The following is a 16,500-nucleotide window of genomic DNA, read 5'->3' on the forward strand; positions in this document are numbered from 1 at the left end:
CATATCCCACACATTTTCGATTGGCGACAAGTCTGGTCATCTGGCGGGTCAGGGAAAAAGGCTGACATCCTGTGATACCAAGAAGGCACTTGTTCGTTCAGCAACATGTGGCCGTGCATTGGCTTGTTGTAAAATGGCGTCTGGCGTGTTTTGCAGAAAGGGTATGGCTACGGGTCGCAGATATCATTCACGTAGGTCACACTGGTCACAGTGCCCTGGACAGCACCAACTGTGATTTGTGGCTGTAGCCAACAGCACTCCATGCCATAAGGCCTTGAGCTGGCACTGAATGTCTTGTGCGAATGGAGTCACTGTGACGCAACTCCCCCGGTCTGCGGCGAACCGAAATTCGGCCATAATTTTCAAACAAACAAAACATGGATTCGTCTGGAAACATTGTCTGATGCTATTTATGACCGCAGTAACGTTGTTTCATACACCATTGCCGTCTAGCATGTTTCCATACATACGTCAAACATAGGCGGAGAAGTCGACGATGCGCACGTAATCCATGCCGTGGTAAACGGTGACGGACTGTCACCACTGATAGTGTACGATGTGTTCCACTGTTACGCCAGAGCCGAGGAGGACGCACATCTGTCCTGCAACGCCATTCGGATGGGGTGTCGATCTTCTCTTGGGGGTGATCTGGGTGGTGCGACATGACCCGATCTGTGTTCTACAGCCTTCAAAAAAAAAAGGCTCTGAGCACTATGGGACTTAACTTCTAAGGTCAGTAGTCCCCTAGTAGAACTACTTAAACCTAACTAACCTAAGGACATCTCACACATCCATGCCCGAGGCAGGATTCGAAATTGCGACTGTAGCGGTCGCGCGGTTCCAGACTGTAGCGCCTAGAACCTCTCGGCCACCCCAGCCGGCTCCTACAGCCTTCCGTGAACCATTCGGCACACACCTGTTGCACTGCTGAAAGGCTTCGTCCCACACGAGCAGCAGTTTCCCGGATGGATGGCTCTGAGCACTATGGGACTCAACATCTTAGGTCATAAGTCCCCTAGAACTTAGAACTACTTAAACCTAACTAACCTAAGGACATCACACACACCCATGCCCGAGGCAGGATTCGAACCTGCGACCGTAGCAGTCCCGCGGTTCCGGACTGCAGCGCCAGAACCGCTAGACCACCGCGGCCGGTCCGGATGGATGTATCACACTCTCTCATGCCAATAATGCGTCCTCTTTCAAACTCACTGGTTTAATGGTACAGTTCGCGTGTACGTCTGCGAGGCATTCTGCACGTCTGCTCCAGTCACACTGATCCAGTACCGTCGGTTTATAGCGACAACGAGAGCCGCAGGCACATTTTACCGGCAGGTGGTGTTGCGCCGCGAAATCGGTGTTAACCTCAAACACTCGGGCCGACATGGTTCAAATTTCTGCAGAATATACTAACGTACATGTCCTGTGAATATAAACGACCTATATCTAGTTGTTCAAGGCGTTCTGTTTTTTCCGAACATCAGTGTAAATATGAAAGGTAGCGTCATTAGCATTTTGATGAAGAAACCACAATATAAAGTCTGTGTGAGATATCAGTATGTGTGATCGTAAAGCTTACACCTTCTGAAACGAGCCTTGTTTAGCTTTGTCGTTGTTAGCTGGATAATCAAATGCCGCTTACAGAATTTGATCAATACGAGCACCGGAGACGGAGACTAGATGCTGTACAGCGTCAGATTTGCACTTGGTGCCCAAAATTGGGACTAATTTTTTCCAGCGTAAATCGGTTCCACATTAACGCGCCAGAATATCTACCAAGTTTCGCTGCCGTACGATATTCACAGCCCACTATGGACATCTATGAATGGCTGCACCCAGTACATCAGCCATGATTTTTCGTCTTTTGAATACATTGACATTTTTTAATTCTTCTGTTTCAAAGCAAGAATTTTGAGATGGATGGGTATCAGACACATTAATCATATTGCATTTGGGGATCTTACACTTGCAACAAGTCTAGGGAGAGGTAACAGAGTTCCAATAACACGTTAGCACTGTAAACGTGTTTTGTGACAAAAGTGGCATTTGACATTTCCACGCTTCATATGTGGTTTAATATCTAGTTTGATATAAGAGTTAAAAGTAGCTATTATTACCCATACAACAAAATCACGTACCCCTCTGCCTAGTACCTCTTGCTGAAACCCTCATTTCTATATATTGAACCATTTGGGAAATAAAAAGGGGTTTACAGCTTAAGTGATCAACCCTGTCTGGCCTGTCTCATATAATGCAGAAGCAAATACTTACCAGTGGGATTATACGAGATGCGTGAGAAAGCTAATGAGACCGACAATATCGCGACCAATCTGGCAACGCTGTGTTGTTCTGCTTGTACACACAGGTGTGTTCATACCGTCCAGATGCGCAGTCCAAAAATGGTTCAAATGGCTCTGAGCACTATGGGACTCAACTGCTGAGGTCATAAAAAAAATGGTTCAAATGGCTCTGAGCACTATGGGACTCAACATCTTAGGTCATAAGTCCCCTAGAACTTAGAACTACTTAAACCTAACCAACCTAAGGACATCACACACACCCATGCCCGAGGCAGGATTCGAACCTGCGACCGTAGCAGTCCCGCGGTTCCGGACTGCAGCGCCAGAACCGCACGGCTACCACGGCCGGCGCTGAGGTCATAAGTCCCCTAGAACTTAGAACTACTTAAACCTAACTAACCTAAGGACAACACACACATCCATGCCCGAGGCAGGATTCGAACCTGCGACCGTAGCGGTCGCGCGGTTCCAGACTGTAGCGCCAGAACCGATCGGCCACCAGCGGCCGGCTGCGCAGTCCAAGTTACAGCACTGTTCAGCCATTACGTGATTTTTGAGAGCGCCATCAGTGAAGATGTGTTTTTGTTGTGTGTTACGAAATGGAACAGCGCAATTTAGAGCAAAGTTATGCCATCAAGTTCTGTGTTAAACTTGAAGTATCTGCGAGTGTGATCTTTGAAAAGTTGTTCCTTATCAAGAACATTGGCACAAATCATTTTTGGAAGACCGAGAACACGTTGAAGATGAATATCCCTGAGGGACACCTTCAACTTTAAAAACTGACGCAGAAGGTCTATTGTGTGCGTCTTCTTGTGAGATCAGACCGAATTTTAACAATAAGAATGATGAGTGACCTGTTAAACTCTTTCACCATACATCAAGTTTCGACCGAAGTTTTGCACATGTGAAAGGTTTGTGGCAAAATGGTGCCGAAAAACTTCACAATTGAGCAGAAGGATAATCGAAGAAACGTGTGCGGTGATCTTCTTGAGAGGACTGCTAATGATCACGAATGGTTCACTTGTGTGATCACAGGTGATGAAACCTGGACTTTATGGTCCTGAGACAAAGCATAAAAGTGAGGAGTGGCACATTGAGACACCTCCTCGACCGAAAAAAGATCAAATGAGCAAATCAAGTCACAACAACGCTGCTTTGCTTTTTTTGACGCTAGCGGTATCGTGCATAAAGAATTTATTCCTCCAGGACAAACTGTCAACCATGTGTTTTACGAACACATCCTTGGAAGGGTCAGGAAAAGGGTGAATCGAACGAGACCGGACGTTGCAGACAAGACGATGCTGCATCATGGCAACGCCCCATGTCACACGTCCACTTCCATCACGGAATTTTTGATCTCAAAAGGCATTCCTGTTGTTCCTCAGTCCCCCTGTCCACGTGATCTGATTCATTGTGACTTTTTTCTTTTCTCAAAATTGAAAAATGTCTGAAAAGAACGTCATTTTGGAACTCTCATGAACATTCAAAAGAATGTGACTGACACGTAAACGCCTTAGCAGCCTAAGTCTTTCAGTGCTGCTAAGCGCAGTGTATAGCTGCTGAAGGGAACTACTTTGAGACGGACAATATTTTTGTTTTGAAATAAAATAAAAGTTTTGGTAGATAAAAAATCAGTCTCAGTACTTTTCTCACACTCCTAGTCTTGGCGCTGGTTATTATTGTTCCTAACATACTTTGCACAAATAGCTCGCAGTGGTTTCTTCTGCCTGTTACTAAATAACTTGATTTGTTTCATTTCACCAGAGGATCTCCATCGTGAAGATGAGAGATTGCAGGGCACTCTCACTTCTGATTCGGTGTTATGCTGCTTCATGTTCTTAGAGAATATCATCTCTATTACGATTTGACTTCATACATCATGATGAAATGGTGGGTAGTAGTTAGTACTCTTGCTTGCTTACTCTAGGGAAGGAATAACGGTGAGCTTTACCTGTAATCAAAGGAACGGGGTGCCGATTTAAATGACCGCAGTGAAAGCACGGCGACTGCAGCCAAGGGAAGCGCGTTTTTTTTTCTGCAGAACCTGGGTGGAAACATTTCTGGACGGCCGAGTTCTGCGGTCTCATTGTGCAGACACGTTGGTTGGCGCCAGTCGGTCGCCATCCATGTCCAGGAAGACTGACTAGTGCCGAGAAGTCGCCGCCGCATTGGCCAGCGCATTGTAGACTGGCAATAAAGCAGAGGATGGGCCCTTGTTAGGCAGGAAGCCGATGAGACAACTGTGAGCGTTCTGCGAATTTCCGTGGGACAGGTCGCTGGCGCCCACACGTCCAGACTCTGTTACAAAACATATTTGTCAAAGCACGAGGCTTTTAGCGAGTTTATGGCCATTCTTTGGAAACTTCCGAATGGATTCAAGAGGGGAGATAACAAGCTTTTTATGGAGGGGTGTGGTTCCACCCTGGTCGTGTTGTTAGCAAAAGACATGGAGTAAACGAGTGGGAAAGGGCCTGCAAAGCTGAATCTTTTTTCCTTTTCTCCCAATTAACTTTAAAGTCTCTGATTGGTCAAATCGGTGTATGCAGAGCAAGGGGCGCTCTGTGAGCTTCGAATGCCGCGCTCCAGTTCATGATTGGTTTTTGAACAAATGAAGGAAGTCTATGATCTAAATGGGCTTTTTCTACTGAGCTGAGGAGGCAAGCGGAAAGAAAGATCACTCTTGTACTGGCGCTTCGCTAGTAAAGAACTACAGCCGGCCGCGGTGGTCTAGCGGTTCTAGGCGCTCAGTCCGGAACCGCGCGACTGCTACGGTCGCAGGTTCGAATCCTGCCTCGGGCGTGGATGTGTGTGATGTCCTTAGGTTAGTTAGGTTTAAGTAGTTCTAAGTTCTAGGGGACTTATGACCTCAGCAGTTGAGTCCCATAGTGCTGAGAGCCATTTGAACCATTTTAAGGAACTACAGGTCTCTATTTAAATGGTAAGACTTGTGCCACTTAGAACCTGTGTCAGTCACCTTCTGAACCATCAGAGGTACTGCTTCTAGCATAACACACACAAGTGATGCATGAGTGTACTCATTTGCCTTGAGTCGGCAGTCTAAACATTTGACATATTCTGTCGCGCATAGTCGTGGCACGGAGTCAAATTGGTTCGGCAGACCAGCAAACGGGTCCACCTGCACAATGGAATCCACCGGGCTTTCAGAGGCTCATAGGGAAGTACCCGCATTCCGAATTAACCGAACGCGAAACCTCATACTTGCATTTTTCGGGCGCGCGCCTTTAGTAACAGATTGCGGCCGACCATTACTTCAGTCGCCGAAAGCCTTGACCAGCAGAAGGGTGAAGTATTCGCTGCGAAGGCGTAGGGCTCTGATTTATGTTTCTCATCACCCTGTTCCTCCGAACCATATTTTTCTTTTTTTGGAATAGTAGAGTATAGATGCTTGATTGTGGGGTAGTTTTTGTGCCATACCCCGGACTCACGTATATGAAGTCAGATAGAGCGATTAGTGTTCTGGTTAGTGTCATGTATCGATCCCCAGCTGATCACTTTGTCCACCATAGACCACATATTAGTGAAAGCGTTTGTGAAATGAAAATGTTAGTGTGACATTTAGTAGTTTTTTTGTGACGTTAAGAAAGAATAAATCTATTGTCATTTAGATCACAACTTCTCCCTGTGTTCTGATTGACATTACCTTGGTATTTTTATTAAAGTCCTGATTTCAAAAGAAAGTAGTTAGCTTGCAAAGAGACGCATAGAGCACACGACGTTTGTAGGTGAGTGAATGAATGACAGATTGAACGGACACACTCACCGCTGAGGCCGGACAGCTTTCGTCCCTTGGCGGGTCCCGCCATGGCGTCGCCTGCTGGGTGCTGGTGGTGGTGGCGTGTGGTGTTGGCGGCTGTGCGGTGCGCCCTCTACTGGCGGCTCCTCCTGCTGCGGTGCGCGGCGGCGCCTGGAACCACGCAGACACGGCTCAGTGCGTCACGCCACGTGTGTGCCCAGTGCGTTAGCGCTGGCCCCTTCGCCGGACCACAATCAATGGGGAGTGTTTACCGTACTGCTCTGGAGGGCGCCCGGGAAGTCGTGCTCCGCGGCATTTAACACAGCACGAGCCTTGGACAGGGCGGTGCCTGCCGCCGTCTTGGAGCTGTACCCGTGCGGCACAAACGTTCACTCCGAAATGGAACTGGCCAACAGAGCTTGTTTGGTTACATATAGTAGTAGTATACGATACTCGAAGTAGTGGATCTCGCGATATTGGAGGTATAAGACTTCACTGTACACAAGGCATTTTTTCTGGAAATATACTAATTTTTGTTTTGTCATCACAATTAAACCCTAACAAACTATCTTTCCAACATAGTAACTCTAAAATAGCTTTAATTTAAATGTTATTAACGAAACTTACACTACTGGCCGTTAAAATTGCTACACCAAGAAGAAATGCAGATGATAAACGGGTATCAATTGGACAAATATATTATACTAGAACTGACATGTGATTACATTTTCACGCAATTTGGGTGCATAGATCCTGAGAAATCAGTACCCAGAACAACCACTAATGGCCTTGATACGCCTGGGCATTGAGACAAACAGAGCTTGGATGGCGTGTACAGGTACAGCTGCCCACGCAGCTTCAACACCATACCACAGTTCATCAAGAGTAGTGACTGGCGTATTGTGACGAGCCAGTTGCTCGGCCACCATTGACCAGACGTTTTCAGTTGGCGAGAGATCTGGAGAATGTGCTGGCCAGGGCAGCAGTCGAACATTTTCTGTATCCAGAAAGGCCCGTACAGGACCTGTAACAAGCGGTCGTACATTATCCTGCCGAAATGTAGGGTTTCGCAGGGATCGAATGAGGGGTAGAGCCACGGGTCGTAACACAGAATGTGCTGGCCAGGACAGCAGTTGAACATTTTCTGTATCCAGAAAGGCCCGTACAAGACCTGCAACATGAAGTCGTGCATTATCCTGCTGAAATGTAGCGTTTCGCAGGGATCGAATGAAGGGTAGAGATACGGGTCGTAACACATCTGAAATGAAACGTCAACTGTTCAAAGTGCCGTCAATGCGAACAAGAGGTGACCGAGACGTGTAACCAATGGCACCCCATATCATCACGCCGGGTGATAAGCCAGTATGGCGATGACGAATACATGCTTCCAATGTGCGTTCACCGCGATGTCGCCAAACACGGATGCGACCATCATGATGCTGCACACAGAACCTGGATTCATCCGAAAAAATGACGTTTTGCCATTCGTGCACCCAGGTTCGTCGTTGAGTACACCATCGCAGGCGCTCCTGTCTGTGATGCAACGTCAAGGGTAACCGCAGCCATGGTCTCCGAGCTGATAGTCCTTGCTGCTGCAAACGTCGTCGAACTGTTCGTGCAGATGGTTGTTGTCATGCAAACGTCCCCATCTGTTGACTCAGGGATCGAGACGACCCGTTACAGCCATGCGGATAAGATGCCTGTCATCTCGACTGCTAGTGACACGAGGCCGTTGGGATCCAGCACGGCGTTCCGTATTACCCTCCTGAACCCACCGCTTCCATATTCATCTAACAGTCATTGGATCCCGACCAACGCGAGCAGCAATGTCGCGATACGATAAACCGCAATCGCGGTAGGCTACAATCCGACCTTTATCAAAGCCGTAAACGTGATGGTACGCATTTCTCCTCCTTACACGAGGCATCACAACAACGTTTCACCAGGCAACGCCGATCAACTGTTGTTTGTGTATGAGAAATCGGTTGGAAACTTTCCTCGTGTCAGCACGTTGTAGGTGTCGCCACCGGTGCCAACATTGTGTGAATGCTCTGAAAAGCTAATCATTTCCATATCACAGCATCTTCTTCCTGTCGGTTAAATTTCGCGTGTGTAGCACGTCATCTTCGTGGTGTAGCAATTTTTATGGCCAGTAGTGTACTTATGTCTTATCTTTAGATGACAGCTATATCAATTATCATTATATTTATTTTACATTTAAATCTGAAGAAGTGACATAGAAAATAGAATATGAAATATACTTTGAAAAGTTTTGTAAATATAGCTTCGATAATCGATGTATCGCATTTATCATCTTGGAATTGCGTGTATCACAGTATTTGTGTATCCAGGCAAAGAGGCACATGGCCGTTTTTGCTAAGTGTTAGGATGTGAGGTGAATGTGTCGAGATGCTCTGTGGAAGATAGTTCTTTGTTCATAGTATCATTAACATATGGCATTTAGCTGATCTTAACAGAAGAATAAAATTAAGTATAAAACACAGTTCACATCGGAAACTATTTTTTTCGTGTGATTAGTACTGTACAAGAACGTAAACCCACCCAACAAGAATTACTCATAATCTCAGCCGAAACACAGCCAATATACCACGCGGAGATGATTTACAAGATTCGATCGGAAACAAGCTAAGTGAACTGATTTTTTTACTGTACAAATACGCTTACCTCTGTCAACATACGTGTACTATTTGCTCTTGCGTGAATGTATTTAATCGTCAACAGAATCTCTGTTACGATGAATGTTGAAATATCGTGAATCTGACTAGAATTCACTCATTAGTAGCAAAAGAAATAATCACGAAAAAGAGGGATCGTATAAGAACATATATGCTGAATTATGTTTGCTTGTCGTGTTACATACATTCGTTATAAGGAGATTAAAGTGTTCTCAAACCGGAGGGTTATTTTCGGTATCACAGTGCTATATTTCGTACGCTTTCTGATATATGGTATATGCGCAGTTGACCGCTAGATGTGAAGATGGGGGTTCCGCCACTATAAAAGGTGGCGGAGAGTACGTCTTGCGTTCTTATCGGTCGGTCAGGAGTGACTTCGAAAGTGGATTAATCAATGGACATCACCTGAGCAGCAGATCACCGGAGCAACAAATCCATTAGCGACAAATCAACTCTTTTAAAGCTGTCGAAATCGACTGTTGGTGATGTCATACACAACCGCTCACTTGTCGAAAGGAGTGTTCCTAAAGACTGGAAAGTAGCACAGGTCACACCAATATTCAAGAAGGAAAATAGGAGTAACCCATTGAATTACAAACCCATATCACTGACCTCAATTTGCAGTAGGATTTTGGAGCATATACTGTACTCGAACATTATGAATCACCTTGAAGAAAATGACTTATTGATACATAACCAGTCCGGAACCGCGCGACTGCTACGGTCGCAGGTTCGAATCCTGCCTCGGGCATGGATGTGTGTGATGTCCTTAGGTTAGTTAGGTTTAAGTAGTTCTAAGTTCTAGGGGACTGATGACCACAGATGTTAAGTCCCATAGTGCTCAGAGCCATTTGAACCATTTGATACATAACCAACACGGATTCAGAAAATATCGTTCTTGTGCAACACAGCTAGCTCTTTATTCCCATGAAGTAATGAGTGCTATCGACAAGGGATCTCAAAATGTTCAAATGTGTGTGAAATCTTATGGGACTTAAGTGCTAAGGTCATCAGTCCCTAAGCTTACACACTACTTAACCTAAATTAGCCTCAGGACAAACACAAACACCCGAGGGAGGACTCGAACCTCCGCTGGGACCAGCCGCACAGTCCATGACTGCAGCGCCTCAGATCGCTCGGCTAATCCCGCGCGGCAAGGGATCTCAGATCGATTCCATATTCCTAGTTTTCCAGAAGGCTTTCGACACCGTTCTTCACAAGCGACTATTAATCAGATTGCGTGCATGTGGAGTATGGTCTCAGTTGTGTGACTGGATTCGTGATTTCCTCTCAGAGAGGTCACAGTTCATAATGATAGACAGTAAATCATCGAGTAGAACAGAAATGATATATGGAATTCCGCAAGGTAGTGTCATACGCCCTCTGCTGTTCCTGATTTACATAAATGATCTAGGTGATAATCTGAGCAGCTCCCTTAGATTGTTTGCAGATGATGCTGTAATTTGCCGTCTAGTAAAATCATCAGATGATCAATTCCAATTACATAATGATCTAGAGAGAATTTCAGTATGGTGCAGAAAGTGGCAATTGGCACTAAACAAAGAAAAGTGTGAGGTCATCCACATGGGTATTAAAAGAAATCCGATAAATGTTGGGTATACGATAAATCGCACAAATCTAAGGGCTGTCAATTCGACTAAATACCTAGGAATTACAATTACGAGCAGCTTAAATTGGAAAGACCACATAAATAATATTGTGGGAAAGGCGAAATAAAGACTGCGCTTTGTTGGCAGGACATTTAGAAGATGCGACAAACCCACTACATTATACTTGTCCGTCTTCTGCTGGAATATTGCTGCGCGGTATGGGATCCTTATCAGGTAGGATTGACGAAGGACATCAAAAAAGTGCAAAGAAGGGCAGCTCGTTTCGTGTTATCGCGCAGTAGGGGTGAGAGTGTCACTGGTATGATACGCGAGTTGGGGTGGCAGTCACTGAAACAAAGGCTGTTTTGTTTGCGGCGAGTTCTATTTACGAAATTTCGATCACCAACTTTCTCTTCCGAATGCGTAAATATTTTGTTGACACCCACCTACGTAGGGAGAAATGATAATCATAATAAAATAAAAGAAATCAGAGCTCGAACGGAAAGATTTAGGTGTTCCTTTTTCTCACGCGCCATTCGAGAGTGGAATGGTAGAGAAGCAGTATGAAAATGGTTCGATGAACCCTCTGCTAGGCACTCAAGTGGGAATTGCAGAGTAACAATGTAGATGTAGATGTAGATGTAGGTGTGTTGTGAAGTGGAAACGCGAAGGAATAACCGTAGATGAGCCAAGACAAGGTATAGCATTAAGGAAGATGGTTGTAGAACATCGCGTGAGACCAAGGGGAGGAATAAATCGTGAGTTAGAAAGTGCTAACAGCAATTCAGCTATCGCAATAACTGTGCTTAGGAAGTAAAAAGCATGGGATACAGTGGTGGAGCAGTTCCTCATAAGCCGCACATTTGTGTAGCCAGAGCTAAGCGACGCTTGAGGAGCTGTGAAGAGCGACTACACTGGACGGTGGATGGCTGGAAAGGAGTGATTTTGAGTGATAAATCACTCTATTCCCTGTGGCAATCCGATGGAAGGGCTTGGGTTTCGCGAATGCCTGCAGAACTTTACCTGCCATGTGTAGTGCTAACAGAGAAGTAAAGAGGAGGTGGCGTTACGACAGGTGGGTGTTTTTCTTGGTTAGGGTGTGGTCCCCACATTCTACTTAAGAAAACGCTAAATGTCGAAGGATATGAGCACACTCTACAGCTTAGTTTTAGTTATGTCATGTTCCGTAGATCATTTTCCCGATTATTTTATCGATATGATGTGGATCAAGTCAGATTACAAGATATATATACACACATGAATCGTGCTAATATTAATATTACTGAATTTTTTAGTTCTATCCATGCAACTACATTTAGAGGTAAAACTTTTTTAATTTTTTTACTAGTTCTGGAACAGAAACTCTTGCATGGAATAGAGGGAGTTATCCAAAAGACATGATTTTAACCTAGATTTAAAACTTGATCTGCTACCTACCAGACACTTTATGTTGTTGGGCAAATGATCAAAGATTTTTGTTGCTGAATAATGTACTCCTTTTTGAGCAACTGACAGCTTCAATAACGGATAGGAAAGGTCATTTTTCCCTCGTTAGCGAATATATGTACTTTGATGGTGCAGTTAAAATACCTAATCCCTTGAAAAGGTGCCTACATGACGTCCTTGGGTGAACACCACTAATTATTCTTACTGCTCTCTTTTGTGCAATCAATACTTTATGTCTAAGTGGTGAGTTACCACAGAAAACTGTGCCATAAGACATTATTGAGTGGAAATATGCAAAGTACGTTAGGAGGCTGATCTGTTTATTACCAATACTAGCGATTATCCGAAGAGCGAAACTTAGTTGTTTGAGAAGCTCAGTAATATGCTTCTTCCATTTCATGTTGTCATCAACGTGAACACCCAAAAATCTGGAGAAATCTACCCTGTTAACTGAGCCCTGTTCATATGCTACATCAATTGTCAGTACTGGCTATAGTGAGTCTTTTCAAAATTAAGGGAGAGTCCATTTTCTGAGAACCACTTAATAATTCTTTGAAAGACATCCTTAAGAATTTTTCTGGAATGGGATTTATTATAGCACTCGTGTCATCTGGAAAAAGCACTAATTCCGCTTGCTGAACATTAAGTGAGAGGTCATTCACATGAATAAGAAGCAGCAGAGGACCTAAAATTGAACCCTGTTGGACTCCCTTTGTGATAACTCCCCATTCACTAGAATTTACCACCCTCCTAACATTATTTGTGCTATTCAGCACAACTTTTTGCTTTCTGTTCATTAAGTATATTTCAAACCAGCTGTGTGTATAGCCTTCAGTCCCATAAAACCTGAGTTTTTCTGAGAGTGTGGCATGATCCACACAGTAAAATGCCTTGGAGAGATCACAAAAAATACCAACTGGCGATAATTTGTTGTTTAGGGCTTGTAGTATTTGATGGGTAAATGTGTGGACAGCATTCTCAGTCGATTAACCCTTCCAGAATCCGAATTGTGACATGATGAGTAAATTATTTTCACTTAATTGTTAGACTGCTCTTAAATACATAACTTTTTCGAATATTTTAGAAAATGAAGTCAGCAATGAGATTGTTCTACAATTATTTAAGTCACTCTTGTCCCCTTTCTTATGAAGAGGTTTGACAATTGCGTGCATTTCGTATTGCGAGCAGTAGAGGAACAATTCGGAGACGATTATTGTGTCGGCATGACAGCGCACCCTGTCATACGTCAGCATCTGTGACACGATGGTTTACGGCCAGTGCTGTTCCTGAATTTGACTGGCCTGCCCAGAGTCCCGACTTGAGCCCAATGGAAGTTAGAACGTCGAATTCGCTCCAGACCCACCGTCCAACGTCACTGCCTTCTCAGGTTTCGTCTCTTGAGAAATAATGGGCTGCCATTCCTCCACAGACATCCAGATACCTCACTGAATGTGTTCCTAGCAGAGTTCAAACAATCATAAAGGAGAAGTGTGGACATACCTCATATTAATGTCCACTAATAGGTGGCCATGTACTTTTGATCAAACGCTGTATGGTACCGGGATATATTGGAAGTCTTATGCAATTGCCTGTTGCGATCTTTGGTTTCACTTACCTGGCTACTTATTTGAGGACCTGCTGCTTAACAGGGACTCCGAATCACAACTTGCCAATTTTTAACATCGGCGGATCACTGCCATAGTTCGAATTTGTACTCTGACACAGTACCAACACACACACATGTGATATACTGCTGCGATAATAATAACGGCGTTGAACATGAACTTAAAAAAGATACGGAGGAAATCCATATGGAACCGCAAGACCGACACATCTCCAGAGCAGCTGTAGTGACGTTTGAAATTTTAAGAGATGAGAAATGAACAACTGGTGACAATTCGTCGGATGATTGCCGTGCCAGATACGTTGCATGGATGAAAAATATCTGGCTTCAGCGAACAACTGAGTAGAACGGAGATAATGCTTGCAAACTTAACGTTGTCTTTCATTGGTCGACTAACAAAATAAGTAAATAAATAAGAAATAGTAATCTGTGGGGCTTGGCACTGCTGTTATCTTAATGAGTACAGCTGCGTGAACAGCCCAGTCGTGCACCTCATATTTCTGTTCTTCGCTTACAACCCTCTTCACACCTTCCCGACATATTCTGATATGGCAATATCTAACAAGGGAACCTCCCCATCGCACCCCCCTCAGATTTAGTTATAAGTTGGCACAGTGGATAGGCCTTGAAAAACTGAACACAGATCAATCGAGAAAACAGGAAGAAGTTGTGTGGAACTATGAAAAAAATTAGTAAAATATACAAACTGAGTAGTCCATGCTAAGATAGGCAACATCAAGGTCGATGAGAGTCAAGCAGCGCCGTGGTCCCGTGGTTAGCGAGAGTAGTGACGGAACGAGAGGTCCTAGGTTCAAGTCTTCCCTCGAGTGAAAAGTTTAATTTTTTATTTTCAATTTATGTGACAAACTCTTATGTTTTCATTACTTTTTTGGGAGTGATTATCACATCCACAAGAAAACCTAAATCGAGCAAGGTAGAAGAATCTTTTTACCCATTCGCCAAGTGTACAAGTTAGGAGGGGCGACAACATATTCCTGTCATGTGACGCACATGCCGTCACCAGTGTCGTATAGAATATATCAGACGTGTTTTTCTGTGGAGGAATAGGTTGACCTATGACCCTCCGACCAAATGTTTTCTGTTCCCATTGGAGAGGCACGTCCTTTCGTCTACTAATCGCACGGTTTTGCGATGCGGTCGCAAAACACAGACACTAAACTTATTACAGTGAACAGAGACGTCAATGAACGAACGGACAGATCATAACTTTGCGAAAATAAAGAAAGTAAAGTTTTCGGTCGAGGGAAGACTTGAACCAAGGACCTCTCATTCCGCAGTTACTTACGCTAACCACGGGACCACGGTGCTCCTGAGTTCACATCGTCCTTGTTGTCGCATATCTTGCCCATGGACTACTCAGTTTGTATGTTTTACTAATTTTTTTCATAGTTCCACACGACTTCTTCTTCCTGTTTTCTCGATTGATCCGTGTTCAGTTTTTCAAGGCCTATCCACTGTGCCAGCTTATAACTAAATCTGAGGGGGATGCGATGGGGAGGTTCCCTTGTAAGTAGCAGTTGCTGCACTGGGTACAGTAATACTCTCTTACGTTCGTCACTTTAATGCAGCCACGAAAGTAGCTCGATCTGTGTTGTCCTATTAGTCCACATTAATGAAGTAGTCGGTGTCCAGGGCATCAGTTTGCATACTACCAAAAAAATGACTCTGAGCACTATGGGACTATGGTTCTTAACATCTGTCATCAGTCCCCTAGAACTTAGAACTACTTAAACCTAACTAACCTAAGGACATCACACGCATCCATGCCCGAGGCAAGATTCGAACCTGCGACCGTAGCGGTCGCGCGGTTCCAGACTGTAGCGCCTAGAACCGCTCGGCCACTCCGGCCGGCCTGCATACTACAATGTGGACGATTACAGGGATGCTGATCCCAAGGTAGACGATTCCAATAGCTGGAGCCTTGCTGCTTTCTAGTCTGCAATCGTGATATTCATCATGCAATTATCCTTTGCATGATCATGTATGGCTGCGGGATGGACGTGTGAAGGAAGGTAAGATTTCAACGTTTTGTCCACGACGCGGTCATTGCAGACTGAGCACAGATACGGACTGGAGAAGGATGGTCTTGGGAATCGGCCATCTCTTTTTGAAAGGAACCATCGTCGTATTTGGCTCAAGCGATTTAGACAAAATACGTAAATTCTAATGACTGGACGGGGATTTGAACCGAAGTCGTTCCGAATGTGAGTCCTTGTTTTACACTACTGCACAACCTCCCTCAGTTTGAAAGAAGCGGATTTGGCATGGGAGGATGATAATCCATACTTTTAGGTGTGGTCTTGAAGAGCAGGTATGTCAGCTTGAGGCATGGAATCTGTCTGGATACAAATGAATCGAAAGTTACAAGCGTAAATAGAAAAAAAAAAATTACAAATTCACCGTTAGCCTGCTGACGACGATAAAAATCGAAGTAGATTTTTTGCGTGTTAACTGATTCTTCCGTCGCTCTTGGTAGAACAAGATGTTTGTAAATCACAATATTGTGTACTTTCTACAAAGTTACTTCTTTTGTCAGGACAATCATCAGACTTACACTGACTGTCGTCAGCTAAGGAGACCTCCTATGACGACGACCTCAAGTCTGATGATGGCCTTAACAAAATAATTTAATTCTGTAGAACATACACAATACTGTGATTTTCATTTACAAATATTTTTTAAATAATTTTATTTATCTGGGCAACTTGCACTATGCGCTACAACCACTACAGTTGTAACCAAGTTGCGTTACGAATTCTTTTCAGGTATGACATCCTCGCTCAAAGATCTGCCGTCAACGTTCAAACAGCCATGTATGAAAAATGTCACAGGAAGCGAAAGTTATTGCAAGAAAATCCCTTTCAGTACAGGCAAGTGTCTTGTACAGAATATTTTTACGTGTCTACACAAGAAGAAATCCAATGAGGTGAAATTAAATGAACGATTCCGCCATGAAACAGATGTCTTCATCATGCGCCTATATCCTACTATGTAAGCTACTATCTACAGCCGGCCGGAGTGGCCAAGCGTTTCTAGGCGCTACAGTCTG

General features: G+C 44.3%; 1 protein-coding gene across 1 annotated transcript in view; it reads right to left on the reverse strand.

Annotated features, from left to right (window-relative positions):
• Window positions 1–16,500, reverse strand: part of LOC126236100 (sialin) — a 415,633-nt gene that overhangs the window by 131,402 nt on the left and 267,731 nt on the right. The window contains exon 3 of the mRNA XM_049945170.1: window positions 6,082–6,225. Coding sequence (XP_049801127.1) covers window positions 6,082–6,124 — 43 coding nt within the window. The 5' untranslated portion in view covers window positions 6,125–6,225. The remainder of the gene's footprint in view (window positions 1–6,081; window positions 6,226–16,500) is intronic.

Source organism: Schistocerca nitens, chromosome 2 (assembly GCF_023898315.1).
Source record: "Schistocerca nitens isolate TAMUIC-IGC-003100 chromosome 2, iqSchNite1.1, whole genome shotgun sequence".
Taxonomy (NCBI): domain Eukaryota; kingdom Metazoa; phylum Arthropoda; class Insecta; order Orthoptera; family Acrididae; genus Schistocerca; species Schistocerca nitens.